The 14479-nt window shown below is 42.8% G+C and overlaps 1 protein-coding gene across 1 annotated transcript in view; it reads right to left on the reverse strand.

The window, feature by feature from the left end:
• The window catches only part of GMPS (guanine monophosphate synthase), a 68927-nt gene that overhangs the window by 41217 nt on the left and 13231 nt on the right, over window positions 1-14479 (reverse strand). The window contains exons 3-5 of the mRNA XM_073579012.1: window positions 11396-11510; window positions 2093-2190; window positions 1747-1850 (exon numbers count right to left, since the gene is read on the reverse strand). Of these exons, the coding sequence (XP_073435113.1) occupies window positions 1747-1850; window positions 2093-2190; window positions 11396-11510 (317 nt within the window). The remainder of the gene's footprint in view (window positions 1-1746; window positions 1851-2092; window positions 2191-11395; window positions 11511-14479) is intronic.

The raw sequence follows: 14479 nt of genomic DNA on the forward strand, positions 1-14479 counted from the left end.
GGGACAGCGTGGCGAGTTTTGAGTTTTGTCTTTTATGTGGTGAGGTAGGTGTATGTGTGGTGAAATGTGTGCTGAGGGTGGTATATGTGTTGAAGCACGTGGTAGTGTGTGGCACATTTTGTGTGTATGTTCATATCCCCGTGTGTGGTGAGTATCCCATGTCAGGGCCCCACCTTAGCAACTGTACGGTATATACTGTTTGGCGCCATCGCTCTCATTCTTTAAGTCCCCCTTGTTCACATCTGGCAGCTGTCAATTTGCCTCCAACACTTTTCCTTATCACTTTTTCCCCCCATTATGTAGATAGGGGCAAAATTGTTTTGTGAATTGGAACGTGCGGGGGTAAAATTTCGCCTCACAACATAGCCTATGACGCTCTCGGGGTCCAGACGTGTGACTGTGCAAAATTTTGTGGCCGTAGCTACGACGGTGCAGATGCCAATCCCGGACATACACACACGCATACATACACATCGAGATTATATATTATATATATTACAGTGTTTTACATATTTACAATTTATTAGATTTTTGTGTTCTAAAGTTATATTCCAATAAAAATATATTATGTTCTAAATATCTTGATTATTGTATCATAAAAGTGATTAAATGTCTGATGTTCACATTGTACTACAATAAATTTTTCACTTAAATATAAGTAATATATGTGGGAGTCGGAGTCGTGGAGTCGGTGTAAGGGAAAATGAGGAGTCGGAGTCGCAGGTTTGGCTTACCGACTCCACAGCCCTGCAAACATGTGCAGTGCTGATGTTCTATTGAGCTTGTGAGCGCTGCACTAAACAGGCCAGGATTCCTGGAGCAGGATTTTAGCTCCTGATCCCAAAGAATCGTCATTTTAATTTTTATTTAAAAAAAAAAAAAGGTTCCCTTTAATTACCACTGCGCTGCCAATGAAGTAGAAGAAAACGAATGGTCAGGAGTTATATAGAATCCGTCATCTCAGCAAACATAAAAGGCTTAGTAAATCATTGCATTTCCCATAATAAAGCAACTCTGACATTGTTTCCTATTGTGGTATTAGCAAAAAAAAAAAAAAAAAGATGAATACATTGACAAACTGCTGTGTCTAGCGCCATTACAGACACGCTATCCAATCAGTGCAGGACTGTAAGGGCACACCCCTTTGCAGGTAGGATGGTAACACCCACATGACAATTTACGTCTACATCTATCGGGAGCAACAGCATGACACAATATTATAAGACAACACGCTCATGAATTGTTATTTCAAGTGACTACAAGTATTAACTAAAACAGGCATGTCAGGAGACATGAAAGCTCCTCCTTAAATTGCAACTAAAAAGTACAAGAATAACAGTTTTTGTGCCCTCGAAGTATGGAAATGACAAGTGGAAGCCAAGCTTCGTAGTCAGTGCAAATACAAGTCTATTTTTTGGGAGGCACAGACATTGCCAATGTCAGCATCTTGTAAAAATGTGATAAACCCCAAGTGCACAAATAAGAGCAGGCTGCATCAACAACACACAGGTGTCTCAGCACCTGCTCCATCAAGGGATAAGATGCAGGCTTCCATCTGGAGGATGGTTTGTTACCCTGGTAAGGTATATGTAAGCGTGGGACAGATCCATTCCTATAAATAGCACTTGTAAGAAGACAACTCTGATCTGACAGAGGAGTAAGACTAGGACAGAAGTCACTAGAAACAGACGTGCATGTACGAGCAGGGCGACCCATAGTCACATACGGAAAACATCACATATATACCTGCTACTATGTTTCCAGATTGTGCAACCACCTTAAATCCGTCAGCAACCTTGTCCACGCTGTCTCCATGTGTTAGCAAAACGACCTCCTCCTTCTGCAGCCCCCTGCAAGCAAAGAGCACAACTAGTACAGAAGCCCAGACAGTTTCCATGAAACCTAAGAGGCAAGGAGATAACATCACTGCGACTCGCAGCCTGGCCAAACATCCCGGTACCAGCTCTACGGTTAGGTGGATTAGGCAAACCATTAACCTATAAAACATGAACCATCACTACAAACATCTCGATAATTCATCTTCAACCACTAGGAAAGTGCAGAGCTCATACAGTGACAGGACACCTCCTACCTGAACAGAGAACATGTATTGTCAATGCTGATGCTGAAAACTCCATCTTCCCTCACATTTTTCTTGTGGACAGTGCCTCCAAATACTTTATTCATCATCTGCAGGTGACAGGACAGGAAAGAATAGTGGAGTACGTATTTAACGCAATCAATACCTTATTCTACTTTCATAAGGATTCGTCTTAAAGGGGTTATTGGGCGCTAATGAAATTATGACCCCACACCGGCTGATACAAATGCATGGTGAAAACTAGATCTGGGCATGTAGGAAATAGTCTGCATGTCCTTATCTTTAGATTAGGACACATGCACAATACCTGCCAATCCGAAGTGCATGTCAGCAGGTATGGGGCTATTAATGTTATTGGCTCAGCTCACTCCGGATGAGGATGTGAGTGGTACAAGTTTAGCGCCTGATATCCCCCTGTAAAGCATTTATTGTATGTAACTATGTAAAGCAGTCAATACAAGAGAATATTCTGCTACAGATGGATCTGGATAAGTTGGAAACTTGAGCCGAAAGGTGGCAGATGCAGTTTAACAATGATAAAGGTTATACACATGGGAAGAAGTAATCAATATCACCATTACACACTGAACGGGAAACCACTGGGTAAATCTGACATGGAGAATGGCTTGGGGATCCTAGTTAATGATAACCTTACCTGAAGCAGCCAGTGCCAGGCAGCGACTGCCAAGGCAAACAGGATAATGGGGTGCATTAGAAGAGGTCTGGATACACATGATGAGAGCATTATACTGCCTCTGTACAAACCCCTGGTTAGACCACACATGGAGTACTGTGTACAGTTTTGGGCACTGGTGCTCAGGAAGGATATAATGGAACCAGAGCGAGTACAAAGGAGTGCAGCAAAATTAATAAAGGGGATGGGGGAACTACAATACTCAGAGAGATTAGCAAAATTAGGGGACAATACAAATATCTCTCCGAGGATCTGTTTATACCAAGAAAGGTGAGGGTCACAAGGGAGCATTCTCTGCGTCTGGAGGAGAGAAGGTTTTTCCACCAACATAGAAGAGGATTCTATACTGTTAGGGCAGTAAGAATCTGGAATTCCTTGACTGAGGAGGTGGTGATGGCAAACTCAGTGGAGGGGTTCAAGAGAGGCCTGGATGTCTTCCTGGAGGGTAACAATATTGTATCTTACAGTTATTAGGTTCTTTAGAAGGACGTAGATCTGGGGATTTATTCAGACGGAATATAGGCTGAACTGGATGGACAAATGTCTTTTTTCGACCTTGCTAATAACTATGTTACATGCCCTTCCACCGAATAGCCCTGTATAGCTGTGATCATGAGGGTCCATTGCAATCATGCAGAAATTATAGCCTCCTTCCTTCTTACACTTCAAAAAAAAAAAAAAAACGACATACAACAGTCATTTAATTTCAGCTCCACAATCAAAACTTCAAGGGGGCATTTAGTGGGCACTATTGTACCTGGTCAGCTTGTGTCATAATGACATTTATGTATTTATTTCCCGTGAACCCTGCAGATTGTGGGGTCCAGTCTAAAGGGCAAATCCAGATCACGCTCAGCGCCAAACCAGTACCTTAACCGGCCACCTCTTCCATCTAGATGGAAATAGACGATGTCTCCTACATCATGCACACACTGTTTGTAGTGTTGAACTTGCACAGTGGAATGAGATACCTGCGAGGGTGCACCTCACTCTGCCCTACTGAACAGCCAAGGCGCTGGCAACGTAGGAGTGGAACCAGCACATCACATGAATTCACTCCTCTAGTCTCATATTGCACTATGTGGAAGACAGATGTCATGGACTTCCAATCCACATAGAAGAGGTGGCATTTGAAGAGCCCTGAGTAACGCCGAGCACGATCTGGCTTTGCCCATTGGAACGGACAGTGCAGTTTCCATGTAGCACGGGACATGAATAAACACTTTCAGAGGTATGCAAAGGTACCTATGTGGGCATAAAATGGTTCTAGGAAACTTGTTGACAGGCTTTTAAAAGGTCATGCACATGGCTAATAAAATGCACAAAACTGGTGACCGGTTCCCTTTACCCCCGAAGGCGGTTTGCACGTTCATGACCAGGCCAATTTTTACAATTCTGACCACTGCCCCTTTATTAGGTAATAACTCTGGAACGCTTCCATGGATCCCGGCCATTCTGAGAAAGTTTTCGTGTGACGTATTGAACTTCATGATAGAGGTAAAATTTATTTCATAGGACTTGCGTTTGTGAAGAAAAAAAAAAAAAAAAAAACAGAAAATTGTGAAAAGTTCGCAATTTTCCAACTTTGAATTTTCATGCCCTTAAATCACAGATATGTCACACAAAAATGTTAATAAACAACATTTCCAACATGTCTACTTTACATCAACACTATTTTGGAACTAAAATTCTTTTTTGTTAGGAAGTTATAAGGGTTAAAAGTTGACCAGCGATTTCTCATTTTAACATATTTTTTTTTTTAGGGACCCCCTCACATTTGAAATCACTTTGCGGAGTGTATATGATAGAAAATTCCCAAAAGTGACACCATTCTAAAAACTGCACCCCTGAAGATGCTCAAAACCACACTCAAGAAGTTTATTAACCCTTCAGGTGCTTCACAGGAATTTGGAAGGAGAAAACAAACATTTAACTTTTTTTCCCTCGAAAATTTACTACATTTTATTTTGACAAGGATAACAGGAAAAAAGAATGGCCCCTGAAATTTGGTTTGCAATTTCTACTGATACCCATATGAGGGAGAAAACCACTGTTTGGCCACACCGGAAAAAGGAAGGAAAGGAGCACCATTTGACTTTTTGAACGCAAAACTTGCTGCAACAATTGTCGGATGCATGTAGCGTTTAGAAAGCCCCTTATGTGCCTAAAGAGTGAAAATCCCCCACAAATGACACCATTTTGGAAACCACACCCCTCCGGCGACTGATCTAGATGTGTGCTGAGCATATTGAACCCCCAGGTGCTCCAGTTTATAACACTGAGCCATCAAAATAATAAACTCACATTTTCCTCACAAAAATGGTGTTTTAGCCCTAAGTTTTTAATTTTTCTAAAAGCTAATAAGGAATTTATTTTTTTTTTTTTTTTACAAAAAAACTGAGGGCCATTTTTTCCTGAGTGCACCAATACCCTACATGTAAATCGGGAAATATTTTTCAGGCACAGTGCGAAGCTCAGAAGGCAAGGAGTGCAGATTTTACTGCTTTGGTTTGCAGGTACAATGACCCACTGGGAGAGCCCATGAAGTGCCAGAGCAGAAACCTCCATAAGTGACCCCATTTTTCAAATTACACCTCTCAATGAATTCATCTAGGGGTGCAGTGGTCATTTTGACACCACGAGTGTCAGAATTTTATACCATTGAGCAGTGAAGAAAAATTAACTAGATTTTTATCATCAAAATTCAGTTTTAGCCCCAGATTTTACATTTTCACACAAGAGGAGGGTAAAAATGGCACCAAAATTTCTGCTGAACATGGCAATACCCCATATGTGGCTGTACAGTACTACTTAGCCATACGGAGAGACTTGGGAGGAACGGAGTATTATTTGCCTCCTGGAGCACATATTTTCCTAGAATAGTTTGCGGACTCCATATACAGAGCCTTTAATTGCGAGAAGAGCAGAATCCCCTTTCAAGTGACCCAGTTTTGGAAATTATACCCTTTTGGGAATTTATCTATAGGTGTAGTGCTGATTGACTCCATGGGTATTTTCCAGAAACAAGCAGCAATGAATGTTGCCAAGTAAAATTGCAAACTGCAGTTGCAGTCACCCTTAAGTTAGGCGGACTCTCATTGCTTCAGAAATGCCAAACGTGGACGCTATATGTGGTTTAGGTACACTGTGGGGATCAGAAGGGAGGGGGCATTTGGAAGCACAGAATTTGCGGAATTTCTTTTGTCGGGTCAGGAGACGTTTCGCTTTTCCAGAGCCTTTGTACTACCAGTAACGTGGCAGCCCCCTATATTTCCAATAACAGATCTGAGTGAGAACTTTTTTTGAGGATTGAGTTGAAGCTTTTATTGGGAACATTTTACATGACGTTTGGGAACACAGTTATCCATCGCTCTACGCTGAGCACTTAATTTGGGGTTTCCATCCAAATCTGAGAGACGTGGTTCAAATGAAACTCCAGAGGGATCCATTCACTATATTGAGGCAGCAGGGTTACTCTAGACTCTGTCTGGCCTCTGCTCACGGTGTCCTTTACAGAAGTGCACAAAACTGTGCCGATGGCACTTTCATGCAGGCCTACAAAGACGGACACCGCTGGATCACAGGCTTAGACGGTGTCCATAGTGCCTCCATCTGCCTTATTTAATGGAATCTTCTGCCAGCAGTTCTGTCTGAATCATGTATTTCAGAGATTTAAACAGAAACCCCGATTTAACCGCTCAACGCAGAGCACAGGATAAATGTGCGCCAAGCCTTTCTGTGATCTTTGGGAGGTAGAATGAAAAAATGTACAGTAGGTGAAGAATTGGTTTTATTAATTTTTTTACGCCATTACTCGTGCAGCATACAACTGATTAGGCGACTTTATTCTTAAGGTCGGTGCAATTACAGCGATACCAGATTTGTATCGGGGTTTTAAGTTTGGCTGCTGTCACACTATAAAACGCATTTTATTGCAAAAAAAAATAGTTTTTGCATCACCACATTTTGAGAACTATAATTTCTCCATATTTTGGTACACAAAGTCAGCTGACGTTTCTAATGGTACCATTTTTGGGCACATGACATTTTTCGATCGCTTTCTATTCCGATTTTTGTGAGGCAGAATGAACAAAAACCAGCAATTTGGGAATCTGTGTTGAGGAGGGGGGGGGGATTTATGCCATTCTGTATGTGGTAAAATTGATAAGGCAGTTTTATTTTTCAGATCAGCACGCTTACAGCGATACCTCGGATTCATATGTTTATCTATTTAAGGTTTTGGCGATTTTATACAATAAAGACTATTTTATAGAAAAAATAATCATTTTTGCATCACTTTATTGTGAGAGCTACAACTTTTATTTTTACGCTGATGGGGCTGAATGATGGCTTATTTTTTGGGGGACAAAATGACGTTTTCAGTGGTACCATTTTTATTTATATCCATCTTTTTAATCGCTTTTCATTTTACTTTTTGCTCAGGGATATGATAAAGCATTGTCTTTTGCCTTGTTTTTATGGTGTTCACTCAAGGGGCTAGTGGGACAGATTATAGGTCAGGTAGTTGCGGACACGGTGATACCAAATATGTGTACTTTTATTTTTGTTTTGTTTTTTTCTTCATTTAAATATTGATTTAGAGATACAATATCTTAATTTTATTTGATTTTTTTCATATTTTTACAATTTAAAAAAATGCTTTTATTTCTTTCAAATTTTTTTTTACTTCGTCCCACAATGGTAAAATCATTTTTTGCAAACTGATTGCTTCTACAGCATGGAGATGAAGCAGCATCTCCTTGCTATGGAAACTGTCAGCTCTGCACTGACAGACAAACTTGCTCATCATGCACTGGGCATGATCGGCAAGGTTGCTAGGTCTGTTGACGACATCAGATCACCATGGCAACGACTGAAAAGGCAGATCTAAAGGCAGAGGGGCCGTCAGCCACCTGCCGACTTCCGGAATTCTTCAATTGTGTTCGATCACAGCATTTCAGGGGGTTAAAGTGCCGGGAGTGGTTTGTGACCGCTCCTGGCACTTAGTGCCAGGTGTCAGCTGATTCTGTGAGCGCGAGCGATCACGATATAATATTCCGTCCATGGTCAAATATGCCCAGGGATGGAATATTACATCTGATGTCAGAATAGAGTTAAACACAGATTATATAATATTACACATTATATATATAAAAAAAATTTTTACACACACACACACACACACACACACACACACACACACACACACACACACACACACACACACACACACACACACACACACACAGATGGGCTCCTGGTTCCTAAACCCTCAAACATGAAAATTTGTATATAGAACATCGCACAGCTCCTGCCTGAGAACATGCACAGAGGATTATGAATTCAATAGAAAACATGTATAGCCACCCACCGATCTGCAGGCAATTAAAGAGCTTAAAAAATTAAACATGACAGTTGGAGGTCTATTTAAGACCCCCATCGCAGATCTTTGTCTCCTTTTGAAACTCAGCCACAAGCCGAGCTTAATAGACTAAGATTTTTCACCGTATACTGTAATATACATAATATAGATATCGCAAGTGTTCAAATTATAAGCCATTAGCTTTTGGTGGTTTTGGTCACACTTGCATTTTGTCATTGCTCTGACCCCTAGAGGTACAGTAGCATGAGGCGGTGTCTACAACCCACAGCAGTTGCTCAGGTAGTACAGCTCATCCACGTGAGCTGTGGCAAGAAGGGTAGCTGTGTCTGTCAGAACAGTGTCCTAAGCATATAGCAGACACCAGGAGATGTGGATGGGGCAGTAGGATGGCAACAACCTCCTCCTCCTTTGTATAAAGGAGGAACAGGAGGTGCAGTGCCAGAGCCTTGCAAAAAGACCTCCAGCAGCCACTAACATCCTTGTGTCTGCTCAAACTGTCAGAAACAGACTCCATGAGGGTGGTATGAGGGCCCGACATCCACAAGTGGGTGTTGTGCTTACAGCCCAACAAGGTGCAGGGCGATTGGCATTTGCCAGAGACTATTAAGATTGGCAAATTCGACATTGGCGCCCTGTGCGCCTGACAGTCTGGAGACACCGTGGAGACCGTTCTGCTGCCTGTAACATCCTCCAGCATGAACAATTTGGCAGTGGGTCAGTAATGGTGTCGGGTAGCATTTCTTTAGAGGGACACAGCCCTCCATGTGCTCGCCAGAGGTAGCCTGACTGCCATTATGGTGAGACCATATGCAGGTGCACTGTGTTCCTTCTGATGCATGACAATGCAAGGCCTCATGTGGCTGGAGTGTGTCAGCAGTTCCTGCTGTGATGAAGGCATAGATGCCATGGACTGGCCTGCCCGTTCCACAGACATGAATCCAATCGATCACATCTGGGACATCATGTCTCGTTCCATCCACCAATGACACGTTGCAGCAGACTGTCCAGGAATTGACTGATGCTTTTAATCCAGATCTGGGAGGAGATCCCTCAGGTAAACATCCACCGACTCACAGGAGCATAACCAGGCATTGTAGGGAGGTCATACAGGCACGTGGAGGCCACATACACTACTGAGCATCATTTCCTTGCTTTGAGGCATTTCCACTGAAGCTGATAAGCCTGTAATTTGATTTTCAACTTTGATTTTGAGTATCATTCCAAATCCAGACCTCTATGGGATATTCATTTTGATTTGCATTATTCATTTTTATATTTTACTGTTCTTAGCACATTCCACCATGCATTGAATAAAGATTTGCAACTCAAATATTTCATTCAGTGATATCTAGGATGTGGTAATTTAGTGTTCCCTTTATTTTTTTTGAGATATATAGATAAATGCACACACAGTATGCTCACAACAGTGAGTACACCCCTCACATTACTGTAACAAGACTGAAGATATGACACTTACTGTTTGCCACATGGGTTTTTTTGCCTTCCTCTGGATCAACATGTTAGGGAAGGTTAGGACAGGATATGGGTTGAACTAGATGGACTTAAAGTCTGCCTTCAACCTTAATAACTATGTTACTTTGATACAATGTACAGTGGTCAGTGTACAGCTTATACAGCAGTGTAAATTTGCTGTGTCCTCTAAATAACGCAACACAGCCATTAATGTCTAAACAACCAACAAAAGCCTACGTGAAAATGGCCAAATTGTACCCAATTAGCTATTTGCCCTCCCCAGTGTCAAGTGACTTATTAGAGATAAAAAGTCTCAAGTGTGAATAGGGAGTAGGGGTGTTAAATTTGGCGTCTTCGCTCTCACACTGATCACTAGAAATTCAACATAGCAACTCATGGCAAAGAACTCTGAGGATCTGGAAAAAAAAATTGCTACTCTATTACATAAAGATAGCTGGGGCTATAAGAAAAAATTGCTAAAACCCTAATATTGAGCTGCAGCCCAGTGGCCAAGACCATGCAGCGGTGTAACATGTCAGCTTCCACTCAAAACTGGCCTCACCATGTTCAACCAAAAAAGTTGAGTGAATGTGCTCAGCGTCATATCCATAGGTCGTCTTTTCAAAATAGACGTATGAGTTCAGCCAGCATTGCTGAAGAGGTTACAGGGGTGGGGTGAGGGGGTTAGCCTGTCAGTGCTCAAACCATTCACCACACACTGCATCAAATTGGTCTGCATTTCTGTCATCCCAAAGGGAGCCTCTTCTACAGATGATGCACAAGAAAGCTAGCAGAGTAGTTTGCTGAAGACAAGCAGACTAAGAAAATGGATTATTACAACCATGTCCTGTAGTCTGATGACCAAGGTAGACTTATTTGGTACAAATGGTGTCGACCAGGTGAGGAGTACAAAAACAGTGCAGGGCAGCATTTCAACATGATAAAAACACACCTCCAAGACTACCATTGCCTTGCCAAAGCTGGCCAAGCATGTCTCCAGACCTAAACCCTATTGAGCATCTGTGGGGCATTTTCAAAAGGAAGGTGGAGGAGCGCAAGGTCTCCAACATCCACCAGATCCGAGATGTTGTCATGGAGGAGTGGACACCTGTGAAGCTCTACTGACCTCCATTTTCAAGAGAGTTAAAGCAATGCTGGAAAATAGTGGTGGACACAACATTTTGACACAAGAGCACAATTTTTACATTTTCACCTAGAGGTGTATTCACTTTCATTGCTAACAGTTTAGACATTAATGATTGTGTTGAGTTATTTAGAGGGCACCCTATGTTTACACTGTTATACAAGCTGTACAACAACTACTTTACAGGAGTAAGTGTGTGTGTGTTACATGCACCCCCCCCCCACACACACAGTTTTTCCCCCTGTAAAAAGGGGGGGGGGGGGAACGTGTTATTGCAACATTCATAAAGTCTGATCTTTTAAAATATGGACTAAAATAACCTGATTGGCAAATGACGTAAAGAGAAGAGGAATATAATAAAATTTGTCATCTCACTAAAATTAAATAAAATATGGTTGCAGAGCTCTTTTTATATTAGTTTATAGCAAATGGGGAAGAAAAAAAAATTGGGCAGGGAAGAAACTGGCAATGGAGGAGTACAGCTCATACAGGCTCACATGATCCCAGGTAGGAATTACAGAGAAAGTGATACCATGTATAACCGCCTCTCGTAGATTGAGTTAAAGAAACGCTCCCCTTAAAGCAACAATTTACAAATACCTGCATGCCATAGCAGATCCCAAGCACTGGCTTGCCAATGGTGAATATAGCAGAGTCAAACCATGGAGCATCTTCAGCATACACTGAGTTTGGTCCACCTGATATGATGATTGCTCTATATATAAGAAGAAAAGGAAAAAGTTGTTTATAAGATCAAACAAATTTAAATGTAAAAAGAATTTCATATTTCATTAACAGCATATACTGCCACCGGGGACTGAGTTTTCTCCGGTGATCATCTTCAAGCTTCGCTGTGTTCTGGCAGGCTGGATGATAGCATAATGCCACCGTTCAGCAAAAGGCAACCAGGCATAGCAGAGATGGACTCGTCATGGGACAATATGTATATCGTCTTGGCGGACAGGTAAGGATATTGTTGATTTTTTTTTTCTCTTCCAGGAGACGAGGGTGTTGGCGGAATAGGCGATGCAGTAAGTATGGTTTAATTAAGACCTATTAGAGGAGTCTGTGTCATTATTTCAATTAAAGGACTTTATTCTGGCTTTGTCTTTATTTACCATGTAACTATAGGATTAGTAATGGATAGGTGTCTTAAGGGGGTTTTACACATAGCGATATTGCTAACGATATCGCTATGTGTGATACTTACCTCCGACCGGCTCCCCCGCTGTCTGATCGCGCGAGATCGGCCGGCTCCATTTCTCGTCGGGCGCTTATTTCTGGCGCCGACTAGCGACGCGTGGACGCGGGCGGGACGACGTCAGGATCGCCACGTCTGAAAGGTAAGTAACGACCGCTGTATCGCTGCTGCATCGCTGTGAGATCTGCCTGTGTGGCAGCTCACTAGCGATCATTTAGCGATGCACCAGCGATCCTGACCGTGTCGTATCGTGGTCGGAATTGCTGGCGCATCGCTATATGTAAAAAGGCCTTTATAGACGCTTCTCCATTACTAAGCTGTGGGCTTGATGTCACCAGACAATACAAAGGTGACATCAACCCCACAAATATGAACCCGACTTGCCACCGCTACAGGGCAAATGGGAACAGCCAGGTAAAGTGCCAAAATTGGCGCATCTTTGGATGTGCCAATTGTGGGTTGGCTGCGGGCTGCTATTTTTAGGCTGGTGAGGGATAAAATCCATAGGCCTCGCCAGCCTGAGAATACCAGGCAGCAGCTGTCTGCTTTTTCCTTGCCCAGTTAACAAAAATAGGGGGACCCCACGCTATTTTTGTTTGGAGGGGATCTCACCATTTTTACTCACCATCCAAGGTAAGCTAACTGCTGCGGCCTGATATTATCAGGCTGGTAAGGTTCATGGATATCGGATCCTTACCAGCCTGAAAATACTCGTCCCAGTAGTCCGCTTTACTCTGGCTGGTTAACAAAATATAGGGGGACCACCACTTTTTTTTTTTTTTTTTTTTTTTTTTAGATTATTATTTATTTTTTAAAAAAGGAGGGGACCTCTGTGCTTTCCTCCACTTCCTGTGTCATGTTCTTCTGGCTGTGTCACAAGATTCACCATTAAGTAAATTAGTACACATGTGTAGCAAGCTGCGTACCCGCACTTAATACGCATGTGACTAGTAAGATAATGCGGTTTTACCGCATCTAATGATAGTGAATGGGTTATTTACGCAGCGGAGACTGAGCGTGTCCGCTACATAAATTGACATGCCGCGGTCTGGAGAGACGTGCCACATGTCCGTCTCCGCGGGTGAGCTGCGGATACATAGTGGACATGAGATTTCCTAAAATCCCCATCCACTATGCTGTAACATCTGGATGCTGCAGGTTGGACATTGCAGATGTACGCAGCATCCAACCCGCACGGTTTACTGACTGTGGAAACATACCTCAAAATACTGTATCTGCAAGCTGGAAATCACTTTTTTTTCCTTTTTCAGAAGCCAAATTTCAATTATCTTTATTTCAAGTGAAAAAAAAACGGACGCAATGAAAAAAACGCATCAAAAACGCAGGTGACCTGCCAGTGACATCAGATGCAGATTTCACCTGCGTCAAATCCTGAACAAATACTGAGCCATTCCTGATCATGCGCTTTAAGAGTATGTTCCCACGGTCAGTAAATGCTGCGGGCTGGACGCTGTGAACCTCCGCAGCATCCAACCCGCAGCAGCCAGACGTTACAACATAGTGGATGGGATTTCAAGAAATCCCATGCCCACTATGCGTGCATAGCTGCCTCCGTCTTTCCAGAGAGCAGCATGTCTATCTGGCGGAGATGCGAGTCTCCACAAGATAAATATCACCAGTTCAATGTATTGGATGCAGTGAATCTGCACGGTTCAATAAACACGTGCGGAATCACCTGTGTTCAAAAGCCAGCAGCGCTTTGGATGGAGCGGACATGTGCTGCATCCAAAGCACTGCCAGTTACAGACTGTGTGAACGTAGCCTTAAAGGCTGTACAAGGCTCTCATAGACGTGCATTGAGAGCTTGTGACAGTCACATCGGACTTCCGGTCAATCAGAAGTTGAGGTCACAAGATGGAGCCGTCAGACCAAAGTAGCGCCGGGAGACAAGTATACTAGAGGCACAGAATTTACAATAGTAGAATAACACCAGGGGTGAAACAAAAAGCGCTGGTGTGATGCTCTAACATACATACTAAAATATACTCTTCAGAGGAAGAGTGCAATAGATGTCTAGTGGGGGTAGCAGTCCTGAAAGACAATATCAATACGGTAACAAGCCTTGACTCAGGAATTAAAATAAAAATCCAATCCAACCCCTTCTTTCCTGGTGTTTACACTCTTTATCTACTATATAATCATCTAACTAATTCTGTCTGTCTCTCTGTAACAGAAATCCCGCGTCGCTGATTGGTCACGACCGGCCGGGCGTGACCAATCAGCGACAGGCGCAGTCCGGCCGCGAATTGGCGCGGAATTCGAACTACGCACGCCACCGCTTCCGTCGGGAGATCTGCGGCGCTAGCCGCTGATCTCCCGACGGTTCCCCGATGAAACGTGAAAGATAAGAAAAAAAAAGTTAGATTATACTCAGCCAGGCGTTCGGTCCAGTCCAATGGGTGTCGCCGTCCCGTCCGTCGCCTCCCATCTTCATACGATGATGTCCTCCTCTTTGCTTCTCC

The sequence above is a fragment of the Dendrobates tinctorius genome, unplaced genomic scaffold (assembly GCF_039654945.1).
Source record: "Dendrobates tinctorius isolate UK_male_01 unplaced genomic scaffold, ASM3965494v1 ptg000060l, whole genome shotgun sequence".
NCBI classification, from domain to species: domain Eukaryota; kingdom Metazoa; phylum Chordata; class Amphibia; order Anura; family Dendrobatidae; genus Dendrobates; species Dendrobates tinctorius.